We start from the raw sequence: 18163 nt of genomic DNA, 5'->3' as shown, positions 1-18163 counted from the left end.
TCGGGTAGAATTTGTGGTGCTGATCCCCAAACTTGCCTTGTGCCCACTTTCCTAGGCATGCAGGTGCTGGAGTGGAATGGCTTTTCTCTGACGGGCAAGAGCTATGAAGAGGTCCAGAGCATTATCGGCCTGCAGAGTGGGGAAGCTGAAATATGTGTAAGACTGTGAGTTTTTCTTCATCTTCCTGTTTCCATTATGTTTTGGCTTCTCATGGTTTCTTGATTCACAGTTGTTAAGTTGCAAACTGCATTTTATAATATTTGATATGAAAAGAAAATGAATGTAATTTTAAGTATTAAAGAAATATTTCCTTATTCCTTATAGTAAACTGATATAAAAAGGAATGGAATTAATGAACCTGGGCTAGAAACTCTGCATCCCACTTGAGATAGAAGTGTCAAAACAATATTAATATCAGAGAACATATTGACTCATTCTGAATTACAAAATAATCAACCACCATTTCTGAAAAAAAATTCTTTGGCAACGTTTAAACTAAATGGGTTCGTAGCATACACTTAGATAAAAGAGTTCTGGATTCAGATTTCAGCGAACTCATAAGTTCTTCAACAAACTGGTGGAAATCTACTAGATCTACAAGTACAAGAATATGGTTCAAAGATAGGTGATTGTAAAGCACTCTGTGATTCATAATACTGGGGGGGAAGTTTAACACATGCACAGGTGATTACTCATCTGGATATTGTGTAAAGTGTATGTATTTTGGTGTAAACTACATTTCTTCCATTCATAAGTTTGTCCTCAGGGTCATTCTCAGATTGCAGAGCATCCCAGAGCTACTTAAGGTAGCCACGTTCTGCAGCTGCTTCATCTTATTGATCTATCCAATTATGATCATTGTGGATCCGGACAGGGTTCTTTTTGTCTTAGGTTTGTTGTTCCTCCTTTCAGGAATGTCAGCATGCTGCCAGATGGCGAGAATTCCCAACATCTGGAATTACTTGAGCCAGGAAAGACGGGTAAATGACAGCATCTAACATGAGAGACAAACTGAGGTGGGAAGGATTTGGCTGCCCTTATACAACCTGTAGCTTTTGAGTTTGTGGCAAGTGCGGAGGAAAAGGCGGAAGATCCCAAGAGTGCACTGTTTTTCCTTTCCTTAGAGAACTACAAAATGTTTCAAGTGGGAATAATTTGGTGCAGGAAAGTTCCATCTTTTCTCCTCAGATGGATTGATCCAGGCGTCCCAGCTTGGTTCCTAGTCTATCTTCCCAGAGATAGTTTATCTGGAACCCAAAGTGTGAAATTCCAATATTTATTTGATTTAATATTCTGGATTTTTTTCTGGATATTTTCCAGTTTGTTTCCTCCTATTGTTGTATAAAAACTGAGCAAACTTTAGGTAGACAGGATAGTGTTGTTGTGTGCAAAACTGACTATGAATTCTTGTGTTTGCAGTGGATAAAATGAAATCCCCAGGAGTTGATCCTAAGCAACTGGCTGCAGAGCTGCAAAAGGTTTCTCTGCAGCAGGCTCCCCTGATGGCCTCTTCAGCCATGGAGAAGGGGTCCCACGGGCACTCGGGGACAGCATCGGCCACCTCCAGCTCTGTCCCCAGCCCTGGGCAGCCTGGGTCCCCTTCGGTGAGCAAGAAACGGCACAGCAGCAAGGTAAGAAGGCGCTTCACCCTGGGAAGGAAGAGATGGTGGGGTGAGAGCTCTTTTGTTTCTGTATGATCAACCAAGTGGGGAAGAAGAAGCATTAGGAGGACTCATTCCTAAGTGACCACTTTGGAGATGTCCTCTCACTGTGCTCACAGGCATTGTCCACACACAAACGGACAGCAGGTGACCCTTGAGGGGGGCGGAGGGATAAAATGAAGGGGGAGTCCCATGTGAACCACTTTGAACACTGGGAAAACAGGACAGGATGTATACGGGTACATTGAATAAATAAGTAAAGTGTAAGACACTCTACTTACCCAGGCCCAAGCTTTGGATGTATTTGTATAGGCAGAAACACTAATTTAATATTGTACTCTGATAACAGAGATTCAGAAGTTTTTAGGTTCTTTTTATAAAATAAATTATGGCATATATCAATCTAGAATTATTAATAAATAAGTCACCTTTGAGACAAGGTATTAAAATCAATTACTGCAGGAAATATCATCTTTTTACAAAGTTTCATTTCAGCTTTGAATTTTTAAGCCATCAAGTGAATGGTTCATTAATCTTAACTGTATAAATTTAAGAATGCTGTGATAATTCTAATACAGTTGTAAAGAGAGACAAATAACAACTAGTGCTGGTTTATTTGTTTTTAAATGACAGCCTGCTGAAGTCTCAAAGGGGGGTCCCCATCCCATAACCGGAGAAATCCAGGTAACAACCTCATATTAAGTTGTTTACCATTTACCTTTGTTGTCAAAAAGTATGAAATTAATCTTTGTGGTTTGTACTTTGGGATAAGGTAACAATGCAGTGATAGAACAATTTGATACATTAATTGGGTTATTCAGTAAACATGCTTTTTGTTGCACCTTTTTAAGCCACACTGCAAATGGGGGGGGGGGGTTGCCTGAGCCAGAGAAATAGGATGTGGTTAGACTGAGGATGATGGTGATGATGATGATGATGATGATGATGATGATGATGATGATGATATTGCAGAAGGCTGCTTCACTGTTGACCAGATTCTATTCCTGTGCCTGTAATAGGAACCAATCTGGTATTTTTCATAATTGGGATCAAAGGAAATATGTACTTAGTTCTATTTCATTCCTTCCCAGAGGACTGTTGTTCCTGCCCCAACTCTGTTCCATAAGGGTATAATAAATCTCAGCATATATTCATACAGTTTATAAGTGAATATAAATTAATAGTGCATGTGATAAAGAGCAAAGTTTAAAAAATCCTCACTGAATGCCACCCAGCCTGTAGGTCCTTTATCATTCTAAAGAGTAGGTTTCTGGATTCAAACTCTTAGAATGGACCCAGAAATAAAAGAATGGGCTGTTTGCACCACAGGAGCTTTGCTGACTCCATTTTCTCAGTAGAGTCAGGCCAAACTTCTGGAATAGCAAGGACAGTGGACAGCAAACTGGAACACTCTATAAGGGCTGACTTTTTAATTGTGCAAAGCATTTCGTGATCCACTGCCTATAATTGCTGTTGCCACCTCTCTGTATTGGTAAAGCTGGTTACTATTCAGATGGACAGTCAGGCTGGAAACTAAAAATAAATCTTTGGAATCACTTGCGTTGGCACCTCCATCTTCTGGAGATGAGCCCGACTTGAGAGAGATTTCACCTTTTGTGCCCAGCAGATGGCAGCACTCAGTCAACCTCTCCTCATCCCCAGAATTAATTGAAATACGCTCTGCCAAGGGTCCCCAACTTTTCTGGCTCCATGGACCAGCAGTGGCTGCAGGGGGAGGAGGAGATGGTTTCATGCACACCATTGGAGCTTTGCACACTCGCCCTTTGCTTGCACAGCCCAGTTCCCAACAGGCCACGGACTGGTACTGGTTCACGGACGGGAGGGTTGGGGACCTACTACTTGGTTGAGAGACTACAAAGAGATAACCACGGTGTAGGCCAAATTTGGAAACTAAAATAATCCCCAAAGATGGCAATAAGAAAGTCCACATAAAGAGTCCATTTTTGCAAGTATGCTTATATACTTATTTCCATTTTTCTTTCTTTTTAGAGCTCATTTGCTTGAAGTGAATTTCTTCTGAGATACTTTAAAGGAAGCTTAGAATTTTCATCAGTTATGCTAGCTATCAGGGCATAATGGGGAAAAAAGTTGTAAACATATAATTTTAAAACAACTTTATTTTCAGAAGCAGTTCAGAAATAACTAACATGAATTAATGTTCTCTTTAGCTTCAAATCAACTACGACAAGCAACTTGGCAATTTGATTATTCATGTCCTTCAAGCAAGAAATCTCGCTCCCCGTGACAACAATGGTTATTCTGACCCTTTTGTCAAAGTTTATCTTCTACCGGGAAGGGGGTGAGTGGAGGGACAATTTCACCAATGCAACAATTCTCTGTTTTTCTATTTTTAGAGACTCCTTTCATGACCACTTAATCAGCATTTCTAGCTTCAAGGGAAGCCTATTGAATGATTTTTCCAGGAAGTTTGGTTGTCAGTCTTGTTAATCCCTCTCTTGTCTGATTGTTTCCTAAGTAGCACCTCTTTTCCTCGTCCCCCAAGGTCAGCCACAGGTTGCATTACAATTAATGAAGAGAATTAACATCAGGAATTCTCTAATCTGTACATTTTCTGCAAGATGACACAATATATTCGACCTGATGAGGTGGGCTGTTATTAGACCCTGAGACCTCATAAGGATGCTTTGAGGTAGGTTCTTTCCTGTCCTTCCTGTGAGAGAGAAAAGTTCAAATCAAATCTGCTCCCAGCGTGAAAAAACTGCAAGTTCCTTTTCTCTCTGACAATGGGACATTGGAATTTGTTTTAGCCATAGACCAGTTAAACCAGAATCAAGCTACAATTCAACATTCTGATCAGCTATCAGTTTCTCATTCTCAGATATGACAGTTTGTTCCAAACCAGAAATAAAATCTTCAAAGAAAAGATGAATTCATGAATCATAATTCTGCACTGTGATATTATAGTATTTATCTATGATTGAGATCTTATAGACCTAAATTGCTAATGCTGTTATGGGGGAGGTGAGGTTCAGTGTGTGTTTGTGTGTGTGTGTGTGTGTGTGTGTGTGTGTGCGTGTGTGTGAATTCTATTATGATGTGCCTAGTCTGTGTAACATTTCTTCTTTCCTCAATTTTGAACCGCTTTTGATATATGGTTGGCATTATGTTTTATCTCTTTATGTTCCTAATCTTTTGCTTCCTGTATCCCTTTCTACTGCTTTTCAATGCCTTGTTTCTTCACCGGGTTTTCAGCCAAGTCATGGTTGTCCAGAATGCAAGGTAGAGCCCTTTATTCTTTAACTGATGCTCTGTGCATGAAAATACCCATACTGTGTGTACTCACCTGCCCAGAATTCCAGTGATTTATAAAGCAGGAAAGAAAACTGCCTTTCCGTCCAAAAACAGCTGATCTGGTTATTGATGGCCAGAGGTGAAAAATTTATAATAGACCACAAATTGACTCAGCAGCATTTTATGCTACCATTACTGGATTAATTGTGAAAGATCACAACTATTTGGATATATGCAGAAATAACAATGCACTGTCAATTAATAATTATTCTGAGAGCCTATGTCCGGTAAGGCATCAGACTAGGAACCAGGTGATGGTGAGTTCTAGTCCCACCTTAAGCCTGTAAACAGGCTGGATGGTCCTGGGCCACTCATACTCTCTCTCAGCCCACAAAGCCAAGCTTGGGTGAAAAGACGGTTCCTGTCACAACCGGAGGATCAACACAATCTATCTGGCAAAAGCAGACCTTGAACTTCCCTGAGAAAACATCGGGAACAAAAAAAAATAGTTCTGTTTCTCTAACATGAATTGCTTGCTAGCAAATGCAAATACTGTACTGAAAAATCATTTTTATGCATAAATTGTAGTTTTCCATTTTATATCAGTTTCCTTCGGGTTTATGGGATTCTTGCTATATGAGTTAGTATCCAAATAGAGCTCAATTTTAATTGCACTTTTTTCAATTGTTAGGTATTTGGATAGATCTTAGTAAATCACTTGATAAGCAAAGCCTCCCTCTTGATCCATCAACCTCAGAGACTAAGACAGCTGTTTTGGGATCCTGCGAAAACACTCCAAGCGCTTTGGGCATAAAAAATGTTTTATACTGCATGCTTGCAAAGGTCCCTCACACCATATATATACACTATATAGTGACACTAATTACGTAGCACATTCAGATTTAGCTGTTTGCTTACCTGCTGTATCTGATTTATCACTTCTGCACTTCTCTGATAAAATTAATCTGCCTAAAGAAACCAATATTTTTATAACTGAGCTAATTTATTAGAAATTACTGTATTATTTTCTATATGAGAAGGGATGATTTAGCTTTAAAATTATACAATAATTTCAGTTCAGAGGCTATATTCATGAAAGCAATAATGCCCTGCAAAATATGCATAATCATAAAAAGTAATTAAAATAAATGCTCAATAGAAGATTATCATTTACGCTGAAACAGATCTACTTGTAGTTGTAGTTTACTTTATTATCATTGCACCTTGTACAATGAAATTAAATGCCATCTAATGTCATTTGACAATAGGACCCTGAAAGTTTAATCATCAGATGTGTTAAAACTGTTTATAAATTGGAACAATAGGAGACCCATGAAAGTGATGTTATGTTATGTTCCTTCACTTCAGCGTTGAGAACAAGAGAAAGACAAAATACATACAGAAAAGCTTGAATCCTGAATGGAACCAGACGGTTATTTATAAAAGCATCTTCATCGAACAGGTCTGTGGCTAAAGGAGTTTTTTGTTCCTGAGATAAGAGCATGTCAAGAGTGAAACTGTTTCCAAAATAACTTCCCCTATGTCCTGACCACATGTTGTTTGTCCATTCCACTGTGCTCAGACAGATAGCCGAGAGGGGAAAATTCCCCCCCCCTTTTTTTTCTTTTTTTACTCTGAAAGAAGATGGTCTTGAACTGGAGGCAGCCACCTTTCCCAAAGGAAGTGTGGATGAAGATAAATGATAGCCACAGATTTAAATCAAAATGCAACGCCCAACTTGCTATCTTGTCCGCCAAAAATTGCCAATTCTGTGTAAAACTAGTTTTGTTGATTTCTCAGTTTGCCACATTTTAAACTGGGAATTGCTCAGACCAAAAGAGATGGAACTAATTGAATTAATAATTACTGATTATAATTATCTATCAAATAAAGAATCCTATTTATGAAAAATAATTCATCAGTTTCATATACTTCCTATAAAATCTATAAAATTTGTGTACCCACAAATCATTTTCATACACAGAAATGTGCTGCACGAATTCTCCTTTTAACAGGAATGCCAAAAAGGGGTCAAATTGACACAGGTGGCACAAATGGGATGGGTAGAAAAATTGGGAGGGGAGGAAAAAGAAAGGGGGAAAAAACTGGGTGGAAAAGTTGTTGTTCCTCTTTTCTTGGCATTGGCCGCACTCTGCTCACAGGACATTGTGTCAAGTTGAAAGATATTGGCCAACCAGAATATTTTCAGAGATGAGCAGCCAAAAAAGGTACATGCTTTTTCTAGCAAGAGTGTATCTGGAACAGTCAGATATGTCAGGTATATTTATCTACAGGAACACATAATAACCATCTTAAATTGTTCAGAAACCTGTCAGGTACAGGTACAGAATAGGGGACAGAGTGGTCCAAGAAGACAGGATAAGAAGCAAATGATAAGAAAGTCATTTTCAGTTGTTCATCAGGAAAAATCTCACATCTCACCCCATTCATTTGGGGAGTTCTTTGCTTCTTTGCAAGGCAGCCTGTGAAAGAAGAAAATGGTGTGTCACGGCACAATTGTCTGATCTCTTCTTCCTTTGAATCTGGACATATCCCTCTGAGAGTCAGTGACAGACATTCCGCATTTCTTCTGGTTGCTCTGCTTACCCTTTGGTAGAATCTGTCTGGCTTTTATAGATGAGGAAGATCAGTAAATAAATAGATAAATGGAAAACCAAGTTAAATGAAAAGCAAATGCTTTAACTTCCCGTGCTCAGGAAAATGTAGAGAATTGTTCTGGATCATAGTAGTATATATTAGTGGGACAATTATCAATTATCAATATTATCAATCACCGTGTTACGGTGGTTCTCCTCCTTTCTCTCCGACCGGTCGCAGTTTGTGTTGGCAGGGGGGCAGAGGTCGACCTCGAGGCCTCTCATTTGTGGAGTGCCGCAGGGATCGGTCCTCTCGCCCTTTCTGTTCAACATTTATGTGAAGCCGCTGGGTGAGATCATCCGTGGCTTTGGGGTGAGATACCACCAGTACGCTGATGACACCCAGCTGTACATCTCCACCCCAGGCCATCCCAACGATGCCCTTGAAGTGATGTCCCAGTGCCTGGAGGCTGTGCGGATCTGGATGGGGAGGAACAGGCTCAAGCTCAACCCTTTCAAGACTGAGTGGCTGTGGCTCCCGGCATCCCGATATAGTCAGTTGACTCCATCACTGACTATTGGGGGCGAGTCGTTGGCCCCCACAGAGAGGGCTCGCAATCTGGGAGTCCTCCTGGATATGCAGCTGTCTTTGGAGGAACATCTGACGGCTGTAACCAGGGGGACCTTTTGTCAGGTTCGCCTGATTCGCCAGTTGTGGCCCTTTCTTGATCGGGATTCCCTGTGCACAGTCACTCATGCCCTCGTCACCTCTCGCCTTGACTACTGCAACGCTCTCTACATGGGGCTCCCCTTGAGGAGCACCCGGAGGCTCCAGCTGGTCCAGAATGCAGCAGCGCGGGTAGTGACGGGAGCAGCATGGCGATCCCATGTAACACCGCTCCTGCGCGAGCTGCACTGGCTCCTGGTGGTCTTCCGGGTGCGCTTCAAGGAGTTGGTTATCACCTTTAAAGCGCTCCATGGCATAGGGCCTAGTTATCTTCGAGACCGCCTGCTGCTACCAACGACCTCCCATCGACCCGTGCGCTCCCACAGAGAGGGCCTCCTCGGGGTGCCATCAGCCAAACAGTGCGGGCTGGTGACCCCCAGGGGAAGGGCCTTCTCTGTGGGGGCACCTACCCTCTGGAATCAGCTGCCCCCAGAGATAAGGAGAATCCAAGACCTCAGTGCCTTCCGTCGTGCCCTTAAAACCATCTTTTCAAGCAAGCCGGGCTGGCTTAAGAAGAAATTTTTAAATGTTTTAAATGTTTTAATTGGTAGTGAGTTTTAATTGGGCCAAATTTATATATCTTTTAATTGTTTTTTAATATTTGTACTGCATGTTTTTTTAATTCTGGCTGTACACCTCCCTGAGTCCTCAGGGAGAAGGGCAGTATAGAAATTTAATAAATAAATAAATAAATAAATAAATAAATAAATAAATAAATAAATAAATAAATAAATAAATAAATAAATAAATAAATAAATTATGCACATGCCAGTAATTCAAGATCCAGACTGACTGATCAATTCAACAAATCAGTTCAAATCAAAATACAGTATATCAATTTGATCTGAAGAAATGGTCAAGTTTAATGAAGTTGATTCTGTCAATTTGATTGGATAAAAAGTGGGTTACAAATGTATAGAAAGCTAATAAACCACCAGATTGATTTAAAAGTGTTTTATTTAAATTGAATATTCAATTTCATGGATTCATTGGATCAAAACACCTTTCAATCAGGTCTTTAAATTAAAATGTCAGTTATGCCATGATACCCTTATGAACTACATTTGCTTTCACCTTCAAAAAAAAAATGTAAGACACTAAGAAAGAGGTGACAGAGCCATCTGTCCAAGGTCCTTAGCCAATTACGCTCAAGAGCAAGACTACTTCTTACACCATTCCAGATAGCCACTCATATAGTCTATTATGGGATGCCCCTGGTCAAAGCTCCGTCACTCAGAATTCATTCCAAAGATCTCCCTCCCACTCCCAGGTCAATGTGAAGATAATGATTGCTGAGTGGTCACCTTGCCAATGCATAGAGGGTACAAGAAGGTATTATTCAGTGGAGCATATTTTGTGGGCTGGGTGTGAATTGCACAATGGGAACTAAAATTTATTATCTTTTGCAGCTGAAGAAGAAAACTCTGGAAGTCAGTGTCTGGGATTATGATAGATTCTCCTCTAATGACTTCTTGGGTGAAGTAAGTTTGCTATTTTCCTTAATTTTTCTAATTTTCCCTTTCCAATGACAATACAATCACATGATACTTTTTTTAAATCCCAAGAAATGTTTGTCTAGATAGAGGCCCCATGACAGGGACAGATGCACAGTAATGTCTTGTGACATTCATCCATTTAGGAAATCATGGATGTTATTGTTTTTGGCTTAAACCCACCTATTAGGGTTTAACTATACATTAACAAAACCATCATAGCAATTAACCTTTATTTCTTTTAAAAAACTGAATTAGCATTAGGCTGTAAAGTTATAAGCAAAATATGATTTCCATTGAGTTTGAGTTTAAGACCTCCCTCCATGTCATTTTCATGCCAAAAATAAAGAGATCGTTTGCCACTGTTTCTTTTTGGGGTGCCTTTCAGCTCCCCATCAATCCTGCAGTTTGGCTTTTCCTGAAGCTTGTCATCCCAACCCCAGTTCCAGTCATTCTTATTTTCTGATCCTAGGGAAGATTCTTCTAAGCATTACTGAAACATTTTAATTTTTTGGAATGAGTTATGAAGTTGCATCTGAGAAATGAAGCAGGATCTTTTTTTAAAAAACAACAACAACAAAACTTTATTCATTCTTAAAAAACATTTAAAACATACAAGTTTCTCTTAATCAAGAAACAAATTTACATATACAATACACAACTTCAACTACTAACTAATTTCTATTATTATATATACATATATACAAACCTACAGTGACATATTTCATTTTCTATCTATCTGACAGTGCAGTTTTTAATTATGTTAATTTCCTCTAAATTTCATCTCTACCCATTTGCCTTCCTCTGGTTTATCCACTGGTACCATCTATTCCATATTGTAAAATATTTTGAGTCCTCCTTATCCTGTAACTCTAAAGTTAATTTGTCCATTTCTGCGCATGTGTATATCTTTTGTATTAGCTCCTGATCGGTTGGCAATCGATTTGTTTTCCAAAGCTGTGCTACCGCTAATCTAGCCGTCATTATTATGTGAAGTATTAAATATTTTATATCATTTCTAATGTTGTTTTTAATCATGCCTAATAAAAAAATTTCGGGTTCTAATTCAATTTCATAATATGTTGTTTCTGTTATCCATGTTTTTATCTTGTTCCAATATTTCTTAATTTCTGGGCAGAGCCACCAAGCGTGATAAAAAGTTCCCTGTGCTTTTTTGCATTTCCAACAGGTCGGATTTACATTTGGGTACATTTTTGCTAACCTTGCGGGGGCCAGATACCATCAATACCACATCTTATAGTGATTTTCTTTGTAAGCTACCGATTTTGTCATGCTATAATTGTTTTCCCACGCTCTTTCCCATTCTTCTAGTTGTATACTGTGCCCAATGTTCCTCGCTCACGCTATCATCTGCCCTTTAACCAATTCTTCTGCCAAATCATATTCAAGTAAATATTTATAAATTTTCAAAATTAATTTCCCTTCTTTGGATTCTAATAATTTGTCCAGTCGATTTTGTTTTAAATCTATTCCTCCCTCCTCCTGATCCTTCCTATATCTTGTCTTTATTTGTGAGTATGGCCACCAGTCTATTACTATTCCTTGTTCCTTTAGTTCTTCCCTAGTTTTCAGTTTCCCCTGCCTAGCTAATATTTCTCTATATCTTAATATTTTTTGTTTTGATAATATATTGAGGTGGGTTATTGCTTCTATTGTTGATAGCCAGCTGGGAATTTTCATGTAGTGTTTGATTTGTTGCCATGTGTTGATTAAAGATTTCCTAATAGTTGGTTGTTGATATATTTTATTCCCGGTGTTCCAAATAAAGGCATGCCATCCCTTCATCAAGTCATGTCCTTCCAAGTTTAACAGCCTTTGATTATCCAAGGTTATCCATTCCTTGATCCATAATAAGCTTGCAGCCTTATAATATTTTTGCCATGCTGGGAAACCAAATCCGCCTCTAATTTTATCGTTTTGCAATATATTTAGTTTTATTCTTGATTTTTTCCCTTCCCACATGAATTTTGTGGTTATTTTATCCAAATTATCAAAGAATTTCTTGTCCAGTTTTATTGGAATTGTTTGGAATAAATAAAGGAGAATAAATAAAATAAAGGATTTTATTGCTGCTATCCTCCCCAACAAAGAGAGTCTTAATTTCCCCCATTTCTCTAAATCCTCTTTTATTTTCTGGACTAAAGGTTCATAATTATCTTGTTTTATTGTTGTAGTTCTAGCTGTCAGATTTATCCCCAGATATTTCACTTTTTTAACTGCCTGTAATCCTGAATCTTTTACTAATTTCTCTACTTGTTTTGTTGTCATATTGTTTGTTATCATATTTGTCTTTTCTTTATTAACTTTTAGGCCTGCTACTTTTCCAAATTTTTCAATCTCTTTTAGTAATTTCAGGGTTGTTTCTGTTGGATCTTCTATGAAGAAGACCAGGTTGTCCACAAAAGCTTGGACCTTGTACTCCTCTCTCTTAATCTTTAATCCTTGTATTTCTTTGTTTGCCCTAATTCTAATTAGCAGGTTTTCCAAAGTTAAAATAAAAAGTAGGGGTGATAGAGGACATCCCTGCCTTACTCCTTTATTTATTCCAAAAAATTTTGTTGGATCCCTGTTTATCAAAATACATGCTTTTTGGTTCTGATATGTTGATGTTATCATTTTAGTAAATTTCTCTCCAAAATTCATAGTTTTAATTTGTTGTTTTGCCACTATCCATTTTACCCTTATTTGTTCATCCCCTGGTTTTCCCTGCAATTTACAAGTTCAGACGTCTCTCATTGCTCAAGTATCATAACAACATTTTCCACTCATACATCCTGGGTAACCTTCTCCTAGCTCTTAGGATCTGCCATAGATTTAAAACATAAACATTCATGTTTTTCCAAAAATTTAAATGAAATATAATATATAAAAATACAAGTACAATAACTGCAATATGGTGAAGGCTGAAATCATTGATGTGTTGACCCTTTATTTTATACAACTTGGGAGGAGGGGGGTTACAGATACTGCACCCATTTTCCTGACAACCCTGTGAGATGAGTTGTGCTGAGAGAGAGAACGATTGACTCAAAATCACCCAGCCAGGTTTCATGCTTAAGGCAAGGTTATGGTCTCCCAGTTTCTACTTCAGCACCATTAACCACTACACAATACTGTCTCTCTTCCAAATCTACGAAGCAGTTTTAGACAACTCAATTGCCTATTGAGTTATCTAAAACTGCTTCCTAGATTTGGAAGAGAGACAGATATACACTGCTCAAAAAAATAAAGGGAACAGAAGCAGAAGACATCCGAGATCCGAATGAATGAAATCTGGAGATGAACAAAACGCTTAGCTGACGAACAACACCTAAAAACCAAACTACACACTCTCACCAACGTACTAGCATCCAACGGATTCCAAAGAAATAAGATTACCAACCTAATCCAAAAAGAAACCCCCACTAAAATCCAAGACAGAAAACAAGAAAACGGCAAAGCCCTCCTCCCATGCATAAAAGGCACCACAGACAGAATCAGCAAGATCCTCCACAAACATAACATCAAGACAGCATTCTGCACAAACCGAAAAATATCCACCATCCTAAGAAACCCCAAAGACAAAATTGAGTTAGAAAATCAAGGAGTATATGAAATCCCATGCACCGCCTGCCCCACCACATACATCGGACAAACCAACAGATGAATAAGTGCACGCATAGAAGAACACAAGAACTCAGTCAGAAAAGAGGAACCAACTTCTTCCCTGGTCCAACACCTTAAAGCCACAGGACATGATATTGACTTTAAAAAGACCAGAACTATCGCCCAAACTGAACACTTTAACAACAGAATAATCAGAGAAGCCATCGAGATAGAAAAACGCCCATACAGCATGAATAAACGAGATGATACCTCCCGCCTACCAGCCATTTGGAAACCCACCCTTATTGACAAACGAGTCCCTAATACTAAGAATGACACCAGACCCACACTCACAAAAACCACACAGGATGTCACCACCACACATCCACACAAAAAGCAAATCCAAATCAACACCGATGAGGCACGACTACAAACCAGAAGCCAGTCCACAGCTGCATCATTAGTCACTTTAAACCCCTCCAATCCATACATGAAGCAAACTGACACCCACCATGAAGATGTGGCACGACCACAAACGCGAAGCCAAACAACAGCAACGCAGCTCACCAGCTCAAATACCCCTGCAACTCAGACTAACCTGAGCACAACCAAGTCCCCACCCAAACAAAACACACCCCCATCCAATCAGAGCACAGCCAACCCCCCATCCAATCAGAGCACAGCCAAGCCCCCAACCAATCAGAACACACCTCAACCCAATCAGAACACAGCCACAACAAAACCCAAATAACCAAAGACCTACATACAAACACCCGCGAAAACCTCAGAAATCATATATATATATATATGTGTGTTTATATATTTTACACATATATATGTGTGTGTGTGTGTGTGTGTGTGTGTGTGTGTGTGTATCTATATCTATATATCTATATATCTATATATCTATATATCTATATCTATATCTATATCTATATCTATCTATCTATCTATCTATCTATCTATCTATCTATCTATCTATCTATATATATATATATATATATATCTTTGGTTATTCGGGTTTTCTCCCGCGTAAAATTGGAGGTGTCTTGGCAATGTTTCGACGAAGTCTCATTCGTCATCTTCAGACTGGTGTTTTCGGCTTCATGCTTCTAGGAGCAATGTGTGTGATCGCAGCTGTTTCTTCCTTTTAACTGCCAGTGAGGGTGTGAACTGATTGGGTGGGAGCTTGGCTGTGTTCTGATTGGGTGGAGATGTGTACTGATTGGTTGGGGGTTTGGCTGTGCTCTGATTGGATGGGGGGTTGGCTGTGCTCTGATTGGATGGGTGTGTGTTCTGTTTAGGTGGGGGCTTCGTTGTGCTCGGGTTAGTCTGAGTAGCAGGGGGATTTGAGCTGGTGAGCTGTGTTGCTGTTGTTTGGCTTCGTGTTCGTGGCCGTGCCACCTCTTCATGGTGGGTGTCAGTCTTCTAAGATATCCTCCCTGTAAAGGTACAATGTGTCTTTCTATCCCAATAATAACTTTAATTTATACCTAGAATGTAGAATGTTTGATCATTACTACAAATTATGAACTATTTATATTTTATTTACTTTTTAAAATATATAAATTGCCACTCCTGTATGTTGCAGGTATGATTGGTTTTATCCTGAGCCCAAATAAAAAGCAAACTGATATGAAAGATGTTTTACAAAGTAATTTTTTTATTTTAAAAAATCTCATTTTTAAAGAAGGTGAAATTCTAGAGAAAATACTTCTCTCTTTCTTTCTTTTCCTCCCCATAACAGACAGCCTTCTTTTCTAACACAATTTAATTTCTAATTTCCTGAAATAAAGACCTTGCACACAAATTCTGAACAATCATCTGAAGGGGAATGTTGTATAAAACGGGCTTGGAGTGAGTGTTGAGATTCAGTGCACTCAGAATAGTTTTGCTTTTACAGAACTGGAGGTTTGCTCTCTTTCTGTCACTGCCTAGGTCCTAATTGAACTCTCCGGTGCCTCTCCCCTGGATAACACTCCCCACTGGTACGCTCTGAAGGAGCAGAGTGAAAGCATTGACCACGGGAGATCCCACTCAGGGCAGAGTAGCCAACCGTCTCCGAAACCATCAGTCATCAAGAGCAGAAGTCATGGTATTTTTCCTGACCCATCAAAAGGTAAGACTTCCACCAACCACCCCTCTTTGTGGACAGCAGGGTAGGTTCTCTTGATAACCTCTGGCTTTATGGACCATTTGATGTGAAATCAGATATGAAGCACAGTGGATCCTCTGCCCTACCCAGGAAATTATTTCACTTCTTAAGCATGATGGAGAAATAGCCTTAAGATATTTTTAAGTCCAGAGAGAGCACTCATAGTTAAAAGGAGGGGGGGGAATGTTTCTGCCAGGTTTTGAGCCCATCGCTTCTTCGGAACCTATTGGAGCCCCTCATGAGCAATTTGGCCCCTCCTTTGCCAAGCAGCCAATGGATGGCAGAGTTGCCTTGCAGCCCACTAAAGTGCGTTCACCCAAAGAGAGGGAGGCGCTGGGGACCGTAGGATGGGGGAAAGGAGACTTTAAAAAGGAAGCAAAGAAACACATCCCATGTTCACTTTGGAAGTGATGGGGAATTAATAGAAGGCGACCTCCATTTCTGCCGATACAGTTTCCAGCCTGTTCTCTCCATGAGGTATTCAGGGAGTAAAGCTAAGCCCCAGAAGAGTTATGTTTGGTTTCAAGAAGGTCTCATTTCTAAATTAATCCCTGGCAGGAACTCGTGTATTGCCTTGCATCAGTCATTCTCAGCTTCAAAATAGCAATAGTAGCAGTGTCTCATTTTATAGGTGAGAATTGCCACAGGACAAAGTGATTAAAGTGACTGAATCATAATCATAATCATGTTTATTTGTCAAGAATATATAAGATAACAGGTAAAAGTATAAACATAATTTGAATACATGAAAAGAGTAAGTAAAAAGCTCTGGTGGCTCAGCAGACTAATTAACATCCACTTACATCTGCTGCCTGCAATTACTGCAAGTTCAAATCTCACCAGGCTCAAGTTTGACTCAGCCTTCCATCCTTTCTAAGGTAGGCAAAATGAGGACCCAGATTATGGGGGGCAATAAGCTGACTTTGTATAAATATACAAAAGTATGAAGGCTATTGCTTAACGCATTGTAAGCCGCCCTGAGTCTCCGGAGAAGGGCGGCATTTAAATCAATTTTTTTTTTAAAAAAAAAGGAATATTAGGACAGGGACAGTAGGCATGCTGGTGCATTTATGCACGCCCCTTAATCATGTTAATCAGCTTAATCAGTTGAAAACATGATAAAATTACCAGGAACACTGCCACATAAAGGCTTTGCAGTTTAAAAGCTCTCCAGATTATGTGAACCCATAACAGTGACTGTTAGATAACTGAGCCGATTTGCTTTGGAGCTAGGTGCAAAGTAGGGGAAACTACAGTAGTAGAAGAGTCATCCATTTCCCCACCTTAGCTTCATACCTTTGAGGAAGAAGGTGGCCTTGTAGCTTTGAATCTCCTCCTCTTAGGAACCCCTGGGGTGTTTGCAAGCAAAGGTCCAGAATGTGCAGGTAGCAGGTGGACATGGGGGCAGGAGTTTGTTTCTTTGGGGTCTATGGAAGATTAGGGTTGGACATTATTCTCTGCTTCTTATTCTCAACAACATAGCAAGGTAAGATGAGAAGACCCCACCTGTGGTTTTCAGTTGAGGGGTGATGGAGTAGAAGACGTTCTATTGCATACATAATCACTCTAGGGCTCTGAGGTGGGTGAAGGTTAATATACTGTATTTTTCCCCCCACAATTCTTGGCCAGATATGCAGATGCCCACCATTGAGAAGTCCCACAGCAGCCCAGGAAGTTCCAAATCTTCCTCCGAGGGACACCTGCGCTCTCATGGACCATCTCGCAGCCAAAGCAAAACCAGTGTCACTCAAACTCACCTTGAAGATGCTGGGGCAGCCATCGCTGCTGCTGAAGCCGCTGTCCAACAGCTCCGCCTCCAACCAAGTAAAAGACACAAATAAAATTCCTCAGCATGGCAGCTTAATTCTCATCTGTGGCCTTCTCCCACCCTTCTCCCATCTTCCTGCTTGCCCATCTTCCCTGCTGCTGGCCTTTCCTTTCCGCTCTGGCACATTGTGCATTTCACCTGTTCAGTATTCTGTCTGTTTGTCTGTAAATACATAGAAATACAAGATAGCCTCCTTTTCTACTGATATATATATATATATACAATGCCACTAAACTGGTTGTTTTTCCAGCATGTTTCCCATTTGCTCAGTATGTCACAATCCTGCACTTCTTATGGGAAAGGTTTATTGTGTTTTGTTCCCTTGGTGTCACTAAATGCCTCAACTAATTTAAATATTATATACTTTGTTTTCAGCTCTATCCCTACCTGAGAATTGTGGAAAATTTATTTTAAAAATCCAACACACTAAATTTGAAAAACAAATGGGGTAGACCTACTGTAGAATATCAAAATTTGAAACCTAAAATGAAAGAACGTATTTGGTTCAGTTTTATACTGGTAAATGTTCTTTCCTTTGTACAAAATTATTTTTTTAGAAACAACATCCTTGAAATGTTTTCTTCATCCAACGATAATATTGTACAACCACACGGACAGAAATTCATTGGCTGTAATTAAAATTAGATACTGGCTTTATTAACAACATAATCATTAGCCCTATATTATATGGCGGTATAAAAACTGTTAGTTAGCAATGAGGCTTAACAATTACAGCTGTGTTTCTGTATTTCACTACGTGTAAATCATTCTTTCATGGAATTACAGGTTGAGGATTTAGTGTGTGGCAAATTAGTATAATTCA

General features: G+C 39.5%; 1 protein-coding gene across 1 annotated transcript in view; it reads left to right on the top strand.

Moving 5' to 3' along the window:
• PCLO (piccolo presynaptic cytomatrix protein) overlaps window positions 1-18163 on the top strand; it is a 104995-nt gene that overhangs the window by 75098 nt on the left and 11734 nt on the right. Inside the window, exons 11-20 of the mRNA XM_070947118.1 lie at window positions 56-164; window positions 913-980; window positions 1420-1631; window positions 2295-2345; window positions 3851-3981; window positions 4896-4922; window positions 6303-6396; window positions 9668-9739; window positions 15296-15476; window positions 17142-17336. Coding sequence (XP_070803219.1) covers window positions 56-164; window positions 913-980; window positions 1420-1631; window positions 2295-2345; window positions 3851-3981; window positions 4896-4922; window positions 6303-6396; window positions 9668-9739; window positions 15296-15476; window positions 17142-17336 — 1140 coding nt within the window. The remainder of the gene's footprint in view (window positions 1-55; window positions 165-912; window positions 981-1419; window positions 1632-2294; window positions 2346-3850; window positions 3982-4895; window positions 4923-6302; window positions 6397-9667; window positions 9740-15295; window positions 15477-17141; window positions 17337-18163) is intronic.

This window comes from Pituophis catenifer, unplaced genomic scaffold (genome assembly GCF_029215685.1).
Source record: "Pituophis catenifer annectens isolate HBS135680 unplaced genomic scaffold, rPitCat1.0.hap2 SCAF_7, whole genome shotgun sequence".
Classification (NCBI taxonomy): Eukaryota; Metazoa; Chordata; class Lepidosauria; order Squamata; family Colubridae; genus Pituophis; species Pituophis catenifer.
This window is presented reverse-complemented; position numbering and strand designations above follow the sequence as displayed.